Source organism: Atractosteus spatula, chromosome 4 (genome assembly GCF_055471065.1).
Source record: "Atractosteus spatula isolate fAtrSpa1 chromosome 4, fAtrSpa1.hap1, whole genome shotgun sequence".
NCBI lineage: Eukaryota > Metazoa > Chordata > Actinopteri > Semionotiformes > Lepisosteidae > Atractosteus > Atractosteus spatula.
In genome coordinates, this window is record NC_142709.1 from 1,698,950 (window position 1) to 1,711,061 (window position 12,112).

The 12,112-nt window shown below is 42.5% G+C and overlaps 1 protein-coding gene across 1 annotated transcript in view; it reads left to right on the forward strand.

The window, feature by feature from the left end:
* The first annotated feature begins 3,591 nt into the window (after nucleotides 1–3,591).
* ptgfrnb (prostaglandin F2 receptor inhibitor b) overlaps nucleotides 3,592–12,112 on the forward strand; it is a 32,202-nt gene continuing 23,681 nt past the window's right edge. Inside the window, exons 1-4 of the mRNA XM_088913935.1 lie at nucleotides 3,592–3,920; nucleotides 8,282–8,647; nucleotides 10,141–10,560; nucleotides 11,410–11,796. Of these exons, the coding sequence (XP_088770061.1) occupies nucleotides 3,878–3,920; nucleotides 8,282–8,647; nucleotides 10,141–10,560; nucleotides 11,410–11,796 (1,216 nt within the window). The 5' untranslated portion in view covers nucleotides 3,592–3,877. The remainder of the gene's footprint in view (nucleotides 3,921–8,281; nucleotides 8,648–10,140; nucleotides 10,561–11,409; nucleotides 11,797–12,112) is intronic.

Consider the following 12,112-nt stretch of genomic DNA (forward strand, 5'->3'; position numbering starts at 1 on the left):
GGACCTGGAGACTTGTAAAAAAGGATTTGCTTTCTAATGGTTCCCCGTTTTCCTGCTTGGTGTGGGTGCCTGTGTGGGGAGCCACTGCGGGGCAGTTTGTGCAGCAGTAAAGACCCCTGAGGGGCTGTTGAGCTTTGGTAAACTGGGGTCCCTCAGCTAACATCGCCCCCAGCTGGTCTGGGGGAACACAGCGAGATGTTTGCTGCTGAATGTGTGTGGACGTTCTCGATTTCTGCTTTTCCCAAGTTAAATTTTGCTTCATTATTAGCCGCCCAACAAACCATGGGCTTGTTTCACTTAGACCTTGTTCTTGTAGTTATCATGTATCCTAGAAAGAAATACTATCCCTTCACAAACAAAATATTAGTTTTGCTACACAATACAAAGAAATACAACAGGGACATCCTAAGTGCAATACAGTTTGCTGAGTATCTTTCAGCACAATGCGATGCTCAGCTGTCATATCTCAAAGTAGAGCTGTGTTTGAAGTTGCTCTGGCTTTCTTCCCATTACTGTAGTAGCAAGACGTATTATCTTGAGCCTTTTTGAACTGATTCATAATTAATAACAGTATAATTTTTTCTGAGCCTGTAAACAAGAAAGAATACTCCATCATTTCACATGTGAAGGCAATCATCCCACACAGCAGATGAGGTGGAGGAGTGAGAAAATGCCTCCCGGTTGAATTATGGGAGAGTTGTAGGGAAACCTCACTCAAGCCCAGATAGGAATTTAGTCAGAGCACCAAAATTAACACCCCAACTCTTGGAAAGTGACATTTAATGAACATGTCAGGACCTCGATTTAACATCTCACCCAACAGACAGCCCCTCCATGGGGCACAGGTTTAAAAACTCAGGTCCAGATTCAAGAGCACCAACCAAGATTTCCCTGTAGGTCTCCCTTCCTGACCCAACCTTGCTTAAATATAATGGCTGTTTTAATGAAAAGCGCTGCTTTTACTACTGCTCTCCATGATATCCTCCTCTCTTAGAAAGTCCTACTAAGTTCTTTTACTTTTCACTATCTACACAGTGCCCTTGGGACACGACGATTTCACTTTTATGTTGAGGACAAAAATATTACCTTGGCATTGATGGGGACATGGATTTAGAAGCCTTTAAAATTGTTCGTATACCATTAAGAATGGACAGATTATAACTTCCCACAATCAAATTTGAAGAAGTATACAGATTTCTTGGAAGGCATTTGGCATTTGATAGGTAAATTGAAAGATTTAAATTCACAACTGCTTCATAATGCTGAGATTAAATCCAATAGCCAAACTGGAAATATGGGTTTTATATATGTACTGTATATATGGCAGATTTTGGAAATTAATACTTTTCTTAATATGTGTTTTACATAATTCCAACCTGATACCTTCTTGGTTTTTATTTTAAGCATTTATATGATGGGTGGATCTACTGTAAGATTGTATTGAAAACTGACCTGAATCAAATTCAGATGCTTCAACATATAAACATACAACAAAGTTTTTGATACGTCAAAATACAATCAAAACTCTAGGCTCCCAAAGAACATATGGCATTTAACTTTTGCCCAAATAATAGAAAGAGCTGATTAATATTTTCAAAGAGTTCATTAACATGCGGTACAGCTATGTTACACATTTGAGCATTTACAGTAATTCAAATAACTGGCAAGCACGCAAAGTAAACATCTTAGAAATTCTGCAGACATTTTGGGTTTTATACACACATGGAAAAGTTGAAGTTAATCAAAAGGAGCATTAAGAATGAAAGGTTAAACACTTATACTTGACGTTCTGATATGTGTATACTTTAAAAATATTTCAAACATCCCTATTGTTTATAAATCTTTATAAAATCTCAAGATCCAACTAAATGGGAGCATAATTACCTGTGCAGTTATGCTTTACATTTAAGATTTTCAGAATAATAAAGTATAGATGTAGTTCAGGTGGGTAGCTGCGGCAGCATGCGTAAGACCCAGTAGTCACTGCAGATAGTAAACGTAAACTACATCTATAGTTGCAAAGGAACAAGTAAAGGTTCAATCCGTTCTGAAAAGAGAAGAAAGGAAACACAACCAAAAGAAGACCCCACACCCGAAACGTTGTGTTTCCTTTCTTCTCTTTTCAGCACGGATTGAACCTTTACTTGTTCCTTTGCAACTATAGATGTACGTTTACTATCTGCTTACTGGGTCCTCACCAAACACAGATGTCCCGGCTCAAAATGAAATATTGGCTTGTTCATTTTCACATGACCCACAAGAACAGGATATATATTTCAAAAACCCAGATTAGGATGAAAGGTTTGAAGAAGTTAAAATGAAAAAGTATATAGTTTTCAGTGTATATGTATTCAACAGTGCATGTATTTGTGTCTCACAGTATTACTAAAGATAATGGAGCCATGTTGGGCTTCAGAAATAAAACCAGACTTACAACCTCAGGGATAAAACGTAATGCTCTCTAAAAACCGTTTTAAAGCCCTTGTGCTTTTATTTGATATGCTACGAGTCTGTTATGCTTAAATCAGAATTAGACGTTTCTTCAGCCGAACAACGCCTGATATTATTGGATTTAATCCACTTTGACATGGCTCTATGCATGGGTGGACTAGTGACTCGGCCATGATTTTAATCCGAAATTGCATTCGGTTTTAATATAATGTTTCATACAGCGAGGAAAGAAAAATCAACAGCGACCCATCCAAGACACTTCCTGAGCTGGGGACGAACACCTCGTCGAGATTTTAAAATAAGATGCACTTAGATTTTCATTTAAGAAAAAAACAACGGAAGGAGTTTCATTAGAACACAGTACGAAACCTCCCTCGCCAGGAACATGTAATTTTCTGAAAATGGATGAATGAATTTCATTTTGTTTTCGAATGTATTTTAACCCCAGTACATAAATGCTTTGTTTTCAGAGGTTTCCTGTAAAGATCATTATTGCATTTGTCGTTTCCCACAAACACGAGAAAAATGCAGCGCCTTTAAGCTTAGTGTTGTTAACTCCACACAGCGTAACATCATTATTCAATACAGCCGTATCTCGGGACACCTCTAACCTTTTCACGGAAAAGCTACTTTCAAGTTAATTTATAGCGCTAGGCTGTTATGAGGTTGCGTTTGAAGTCCTACTAGTCATTTTCTTTTATATCACTATATCTGCAGGGGGTTATTTCAAAACACTACTCCATTCCCAGTGAAAAACAGAAAAAGTCAGGCCCTTTTATGAGCCGGAATCTGGGCTCTCTACATGTTTAATGATAAACAAGTCTATTGTGCTCAGATAATTTGGGCTCCATGAATATATTTTCTATAATTTAACCTCAAGCCATCAGAAACTTTTAAAAATCCTTATGTCTGACACCGGTACATTTCTAATGTCTTGCGGGATACTGTAGATATGCTCTGACATTTTCAGGGGCGGATTAAACTTTAAGGATACATGGGCGAGACTGCCATTCAGGGACTGCTGTTCCGCCTTGGTTACAAACCTGAGTTCCCCTTCCACATATCCCGGATTGAGCAACAGCAGCTACCTGTAGCGGTTAAAAGATCAAGTTGCAAAGTTTCTTTCCCAAGTCGCGGGGAGGAGATCAACTTCCGGATCCACTTCAGTCCCTCCCGGCACCAAACTGGCGAGAGAGGGCTTGAAAATGAATCCCAGAACTGAAACTGTTCGCGGCGGAACGGACTTATTCTACGCGTTTGTTTGAGCGAAAACGAGTATTGCTTTCGTTTAAGGACTGGACTTCTGCTGGCAGAAAGTTGGGGGGCTTTTGCGCAGTTACCGGCAGGTTTACAGGAAGACCCGGGGGATTCCTGCGGGCTGCTGAGGTGACAAAGGGAGCAGAGAGCCGGGGACGCGCCTGTAGGGATGGAGCTGCTCTGCCGGCTGCTCGCCTTCTGCTTGACTTGCGGTAGGATTTCTGATCCCGGCGTTTCCAGTTCCCACTCCTGGGAAGGTTACAACCTGCGGGAAAAGTTATGTACTCATTGATATGATCTTTTTTTTTCTTTTTGCCAGCGATCTTATTGAACGATTGAGGTCAGGCTTGAGCCAAGTGCCTTGAGTTTGATTTCAGCGTGAAATCTTTGCATTTAAGGTACACCGCCTCGTCGTTGGCGGCACGGCTTTGAATTGTGTGCCTTTGATCGGATTTGTAGCCCCATAAAAGTGATTTCTCTGTATCTGAATTCTAACTCCAGAGAGAAAAAAAGTTAGTTTTTCACCTGTGATAACAGAGGTTTTCAAACAGGCGGAAAGCGAGTTTTAACCGAGAATGTTTTATTTCATTATATGCGGTCGTTTGCTATTTTTGCATTGTTTTGCGTGCAAAGGTGGTTTAAAACGGTGTTTTCGTTTTTTACACTGATCACTTTGTTTAGATTACACTGTTTCTTTCATACCCGCAGAGATATAATACTACATCTGAGAAACAATACAATCCAGTTGTATACACGTTTTCTAGACATGTTAAAAGGCAATGAGCTGAAAGTAATATGTCATTTTCCTGGGTTTTAATCGGAGCAGTTTTTTTTTTATCGTTTGTGGTCGAGTATTGAATCGGACCTATCGTAGGCTGGGTGATAGGCTTAGTTACACCCAGGAGTTACGTAAAGCGACAAATTGACTGAGTCACGTCCAGGTCTTGGGGAGCCTGAGAACCAGAATCAGGTGTTGGCATCCCTATGGAGAAGTCTGGTGAAAACTAAAATTAGTGCATCAGAAGTGCTTTTTTTCTCCGTTGCTGTGCGTTCTCATTGCAATTCGTCAGTACATCTGTATTGTCATTGAGTCGTTATTACAGTTGTTTGCAGAATTGTATCATGTTTGACATCATTTGTAGGACATTCCTAACGACCTAATCTTCGTCTTGTCACATCCCGTTATTAATGTCACAGCCAGTGATTCATTATGGAGGTGTAGAGACCCGTTCCTCCCTGTAACGTCATTTCATGGGAAAAGACGTTGGGAAATTGACAAACGATCTCACTGGCGCGTTTCCTTGGGAATTTAAACTTAATTTCAGCTAGTCTGCAGAATTAAAAAAAACTCAATTGGCAATTATATACTTATATTTTACATTTTTGTATGATTTACATATCAATGGAAATGCATGCGGATAAAGGGTTTATTCTTATATTTTTCTAGAGATCTGGACATAAATACGTTTGCTAACCATATGTGATTGTGTCTTCGCATATGCCTGCCCATTCTGCATAATTCTTTAGTTTATTTAGCATTTTTATATTCTCCATATTTCTACTTAATTTAGCCGTTTATGGGTTTTTCGGCTTTTTAAAGCTTGGCGCCCTTTTTTGCACGCCGGTGCTTCGCACTTTGGTGAAGTACTGTACAAGCCTTCCTTTCCCTGCTGCTGCTGGCCGAGGCGACCCTGCAAGTCGCAGTGACTTTTCTGGGGGATTGTTTAGGTACCTTCCGTCCGTGCCAGAGCTTAAAATAGGGAAGTGTAACGTGAGCTGTCTGATACTTCGAAATGTGTCCATGTTTCATTTGGATGACACGGAAATCACATTTCAGAGAACCACATTAAAGGAAGTTTTGGTTAGCAATAAACAATTTGTACACGCTTTTACTGTACATCCCCTCCCCTGAAATCTCTGAGGATCTGCAAAGCTTTCACTGCAGAAAATAGGAACATACCAGAATGCAATTTGTATGCAGCTGCTACATTTTCTGCCTGACAGCTCCTTAGCAAGATGGCTGAGATGGACTAAGTGCTTTTTGTGTAAATTGGAAACACCTTTCAAAATATTTCAACCCATTATTTTTACTGGAACTCAAAAATGTATAAAACTTGAAGCCTTTGTTCACAAATACATTGTGAACAAGTGAAAATCTTATTTTTACTGATCAGTTTGGACAGCTTTTAAAATGATGTTTTAATAGACTGCAAGCCTCAAGTTGCTTATTGACCAATTCACGCTGCTTGGTTTAAAAAAAAAGCTTTAAAGCTTTTGGTTTAAAAGCTTTTGTGCTATTTTAAAATGCTTCTTCAGATTCTTTACAGTATTGTAGCATTCATTCCCTACACATCTTAGTAAAAATGTTTGCTATCACTGTGTAGTAGACTGTGTTCTGTTACGCAGTCGCATTTGTTCTCATATCTTGGGATTTTGAGAGATCCGAGGGCACTCGGAAAGGTCAAGTACTCTGAGTGTTTTTATTTTTAACAGAGTCTGCTGTGTTATTCACCATGTGTGGTTGTTGTTCAATAGTTTTTTAGATTAATTCATTTGAAAACCAATTAAAATCCATAGTATGTTTGTAAAAGTGTGACCCACCTATTTATAGCACTTTAGGCACATGCAGATGTACGAGGATTACGTTCAGTATTAATACTGTAAATTTGGTAAATCAGTTATTAAACATGTTTCAGCTCTGGTCTTTTTGTCAATGATAAAAAACTGTTTAAACTCTATGTGAAATCAGCTTCTGTTTCCAAACTTTTTAAAAGCCCTAAAACAATACTTTCTAACAGGTGTATATGATAAATTTTATGTAATACAGGCTAGTTGATTTTACATTGATTATTTCTAGGACATACAAGAACATAAATCTAAATTCAGATGATTGTTTTGTTTGAGGTTGTTGGCTGAGGCTGTTTAACAATCTATAATGGCAGAGATTGTTTCCGAATCCAGCGCGTCTCGAGTTCCAGCTCTGCGCCCTTCTTTTTTTGTTGTTTGCTTTTATCTGTTCAGACAAGCCCTTTTTCTTTTTCTTCCCACGTCTCGTTCAAGATGTGTTTCAACCAGTTCAGTCTGTTTCTTCACTTGTCCTTTCCATGCGTCAAGCTAATAGTTTTAACTTAAAGACGCAGAAACCCCCTTTTTCAGAACCGTCATTTGTCGTCTTACCAGAAGACCTCTGAGGAGTAGTTGTGTTTCTTCTCCGAGTTGAGTTACTAATGTCTCATTTAACATTTTTGGTCCCAGTCAGCCCAGATCAATAAAACGCGTTTCTGAGTTGTTTTTTTTCTCAGTGTGGCCCAAGCAGGAAGTTCTCATGCTGCACCAAATGGATTATGGGATAACCCTGTGGTGCCTTTTTATAAAAAAGAAACTCATCTTACTATTGTCAAGCAAAATGAGGTTCCATTAAAAAGGGGTATTTCTGTGCTGTATGCAAGAGTGGAGCCCATTCTAAATAACTAATTCTCCAATCCAGCCATCTTTTTATTTTAAATCCGTGTCTGTGCAGGCATAAGCAACTTTTTTTCTACTATGTTATTATGAAGCTCTTGGAAATGGTATTTTTATATATTTATATCCACTATCCAGCGCAGCTTTGGGTATTTTTTTTACTGACACCCTATTTGGCCACCCTCTGCCTTGGGGGTTAAAGAGATGTGCTTCCCTGCCAGACTCCTGCATAAACCCTCACCCCCCTCACCACTTCACAACATAGTTCAAACATTGTATATCAGACCGCAAACTTGACACTAGAGACAAAAGCTCCAGCTGTGAACAGAAGAGAGATATTGGTCTGGATTCTTACGCAATCTTTGTAAGGTGACCTGAAGGACTTCTGGACTCCTTCTCTGGTTTTCACAGCGAACTGTGAGGCTGAAACCACGCTGCTCTAAAAAGAGTAGTGTCTCAGCATGTTTCACGGTAGGATTGCCTGCAGGAACCTGTTCAGTTCGGCTTTGAATGATTCAGAGCAATATTTAATATGTGCAAAATAATGTATCTTTGGTTATACATTATGCAACATCCTTCACACTACATGATGGGCATTTCAAAGAAAACTGAGAAACTTACAATTATTCAAGACAAGCACTCCCAACCCCGACCCTGAAGAGCCACAAGCCAGCAGGTTTTAGAGATAATTGCCGAATCCTTAAATGACAGCCCATTCATTTCATTTCAAACGCCAGTCATTTAAATTTCTAAAGACTTTTCTATATATGTTATGGTTTCTGAAGACGTCGAATGGGGTTAAACTGATCCAGGTGGTTTGTTCAGGTGAGTAATGTAGAGAACATCTGGGGAAAAAAGTGGAATACCCTCCGGTCCTCAAAGACCAGAGTTTCATCGATTTAACAAACTACCTGCTCAGTCACCGACTTGGACGTCGTACCAGTCTTGAGAAACAGCAGCGTGTGTGGCGACATGGATTTTGAAATGGATTTGAGCCCCCGGCGCTGGGGACCCTGATTTAAGATAAATGTACAAGTCGGAGGTGAAGGTGTTTTGCTCTGTGAGAATGTGACTTGATTAATGCAACTCGTGTTCTCGTGTTTCTGTGCAGCGCTCTGCTTGGGGCGAACGGTGAAGGTTCCTGCGGGCCCCCTGGTCAGAGTGGAAGGGACAGAGGTCTCCATCCCCTGTGAGGTGAAGGACTACGAAGGTCCTAGAGAGCAGGACTTCGACTGGCGAGTGATCCGGGGGGACAGGTCTGTTCAGCTCATCTCCACGTTGGACTCATCCTTCACGGACAGCTCCTTCAGGAGCCGAGTCAGCAGCAGAGAGGTCACCATAGACCGAACCAGTGAAAACTCGGTCAGTCTCAGGATTAGAAACGTCAAGCCAAGCGACAGCGCAGCATATGACTGCTTAACACCCAGCACTGATTCCCAGCTGAGTGGAAACTACAATGCGACTGTGCGATTAATAGGTAAGTTCGGCTGTACGATCGCTGTTGGGCGTTATCGAGGTGCCCTTCAGTCTCGTTTTCTGAGAACACATTCTGAAATAGTCTTGTAGTTGCGTATATAGAAAATGTGTGGATAAAAGGTTTGTGTTATTCTTATGATTCATTTTTATTTCACGAGCGTCGCCTTTTGCAAGCAGTTGTTGCAGTAGCAGCTGGTTGTGTTTTGTCTTGGATATAGGCTAAACCGCCATAGATATACAAGCCGCTCCAGTTTAAAAAGGCTTATGTTGCATGTACAGAGAGAGAATGCGCGTGACTGTGTGGACGTAGCTGATGTTTCAAAGAATATGATTGCAACCGGTGCTCCTTCAGCCTTGTCTTCATACACTGGCTCATTAGCATGTCTGTCATCTGCGTCTGTAGTGGTGATCAGAGCTCTAAGCCCGTGAATCCTGACCTTGCAATGAAAGGGGGCCCATCACCCCTTACTAAGCGAGCAGTCAGAGAGTAGAAATGTGGTACATGCACAGAAATTTTGTATGTATAGAAAGTTACAGTTCTCAGATTAGATTGAATTCTGAAACCGTATCATTCTAAATTTTCTAAATAAAATATGGTCATATCAATGCGAGCACACGTCTTATGGCCGTCGTCGTTTAGTTCTTTCACTTGGCATGCTGCGCGAGTCCAGCCTCAGTAAGGTTTCGAAAGCCGTTATTCTGTTCAGAGTCGGGGCATACGCAAGATTGTGTGTGATTTCTAGGTAGATCTCTGATCCAAAAAAAAACCTGTAAACTTTGGGACTTCCGTTGAGGGACTTTTCTGTCGAGGATGTTTTAAGTTGACAAATCTAGTAGAAAATACCTCCAAAACACCCAGCATTGGGAAATGAAATTAAAACGACAGTGAAGTTAAGTTAAAGGACTGGAACTAATGACCTCCTTTTAGAAGTCCACAATCATTGTTCCATGATGTGGGAGAACTCCTTCATCCAAAATAAGCTAGAGTATTATGTTCTCACAAAGTCGCTTGCTGACAGGTGTGATTCTACTAAGAAAGAATTTCTTTTAAGTTTACAAGATCTCCGGAGAAGGTCAGCTGCAGCACTAGGAGCTGTAAATGACAAGCTTTCCCATATTTGGAAAGTTTGTTTTTGAAGGGCATGGAAGAATGTGTGCGCTTCCTGGCACACGGCACGGATCCCCTTCAGATGGAACAGCAGATGCCGTAATTAATGTGTGGGAGATAATGAGGCAGGCACTTTGGCCTGCTCTCCTCTTGATGTGCTCTGTGGCAGGCTGGAGGCAGGGGAGATGGAGAGCCCAGGAAAGACGTGATCAGGAAACTGGGGGCAGAAACATGATTTCTTATCGCATATTGTATTTCACAGGGTCATTACTAATGTCAAAAAATGTGAGTTGCCAAGAAAACGGACTCTGTTGACGGAAACAAATGGGCTGTCAGTGATTGGCTAACTCAGAGCACAAACCCATTTTTCTGCTTTTTTTTTGCAGTAATTCCAGACAGCCTTGTGGTAATCCCTCTGAACAACTCAAGCCAGGTTTCAGCGAGAGTATCAGAAGGCAGGTCCTTCGAACTGCACTGCAGAGCCTCGGTGGACTTTGTGGAGCACACCTTCCTCTCCGTCAGCTGGGCGGTCAAGAGAGGCCCCTCTACGGAGAAGATCCTCACTTACGGTCCGGGCGGAGTCGTGAGAGCCGAAAGCAGTTATCGCCAGCGCTACGCGGATGGAGGTTTGCGTCTAGACCTGCCCGGCGATGGAGTGTATAGCCTGATAGTCTCCCATGCGGTACCCTCTGATGAAGGCCTGTACGTGTGTTCTGCTGCTGAGTGGGCAAGAGATGATGGGGATACCTGGACGAGCATTCAGGAGAAGCAGACTGAGCTGACGGACGTGAAGGTGGTTCCAATAGGTGAATTACACTCCCTTTTTCTTTTAAGACTTATGGTGTCCGATTTTATGTATGTGTTTGGTGGGTATTTAAATAAAGGTCAAAACAACTCCTGAGACATTCTCTACCAATGTGTGTGAGGGCCTGAGCTGGGTATCATTCACAATCAGTGCGCCTCTTTTATCCCACAGCTATGGAGGACAATGCTGTGTTCGTTTGTTCAGAAGTCTTTGCAGACAATGTTTTCTGCAGCCGTTGAGCGCAGAGTTAAGCATGAATCGGATTGCAGTCAGCAACAAGTCAAACAAAATAAGCCTTCTAGGATACACAATTAGTATCGATTGAGTCATTCTGGAAAAGCCATGAAATAAACCCATATTTCAGGTTCAGTCTGCAACAGTTAATCTACCAGTAGTTGCTTTTTGTAAGACTGGTCGTCTGAATATTTGACTTGTTCTTGTGCTGTGCTCATCTGCAAGCCTCCTCTGAAACAAGTGCCTGTGTTTGAGCAGTAGTTGCCTAGGATTTTCCTGCCAGGTCATGTCCTCCCTGCTGCAGGTTTGTTATTTAAAATTCTGGAATATGACTCCAGTGTACATAAATGCAAGATATAGCTGCTGGTAGAATTACCTCTGCGGCCGAAAAAATCGGCCCCTGTCAGGAACATAGAATTGCATACTGAAACGTTTCAAAACATTTGTAAAATAAAGCCTTAAAGGATGTTCTGTTTTACAACCGGATGTGTTCATGTAGCCAGTGTTGTGGGCATTATGGGTGAATCAGTTTTGTATTTTGTGTGTTGATGTTGTTGGGCTCTTTTGCTGTTTAAGTTGGTTCACTGTGTCCCTTTCTGCCTTCTGTTTTTCTCAGCGCAGTCTTTCCAGGTTTCGGCCGAGCACAATGCCAGCCTCAGCGTGGGCGACGCCCTCAGCCTGGCCTGCAGGGTGGCAGCCGACAGCTACGACCTGCTCGGGCTGGAGGTCGCGTGGTACGTGGGCTCTGCTCCCGACGCCAGCCTGGACGGCGCCCGGCTGCTGGCCCACATGAGCCGCGACTCGGTCACGAACGGGACCGCAGCCGCCAGCCTCAGCCGCGTCAGCTGGGACACGTTCCGGCTGGTCGTCCGCGACGTGGGCCGCGCGGACTCGGGGCACTACTTCTGCGTGGCGGCCGCCTGGGTGCAGCACGCCAGCGGGCAGTGGTACAGAGCGGCCGAGAGGAACTCCAGCACGGTGCAGGTGGCGGTGGCACTGGAGGGTGAGTGATTTCACTCGTGCATGAGTCTGCGCTGCCGCCCCACAGCTCCTTGGCCTGGGGTTCGATTCCCCAGTGGAATCGGAATGCTTTTCACTGGCTTCTTCTGTAACTTCTCATCTTCCAAGCACGAGGCTGGGCTGGATTAAAGGTCCCTGTGAGTGTGGGCATCATGCCCAGGGTGCAATCACGCCTCTGCTTCCCTCAGCTCCCTGTGAATAAGCACTGAAGGAATAAGGCTTTCCAGTGATGGATGGATGGCTGTATTTCCTTGCGGACTGGGATATAGGCCCGGCGTTTGCTTTCTGAAGCCTGCCGG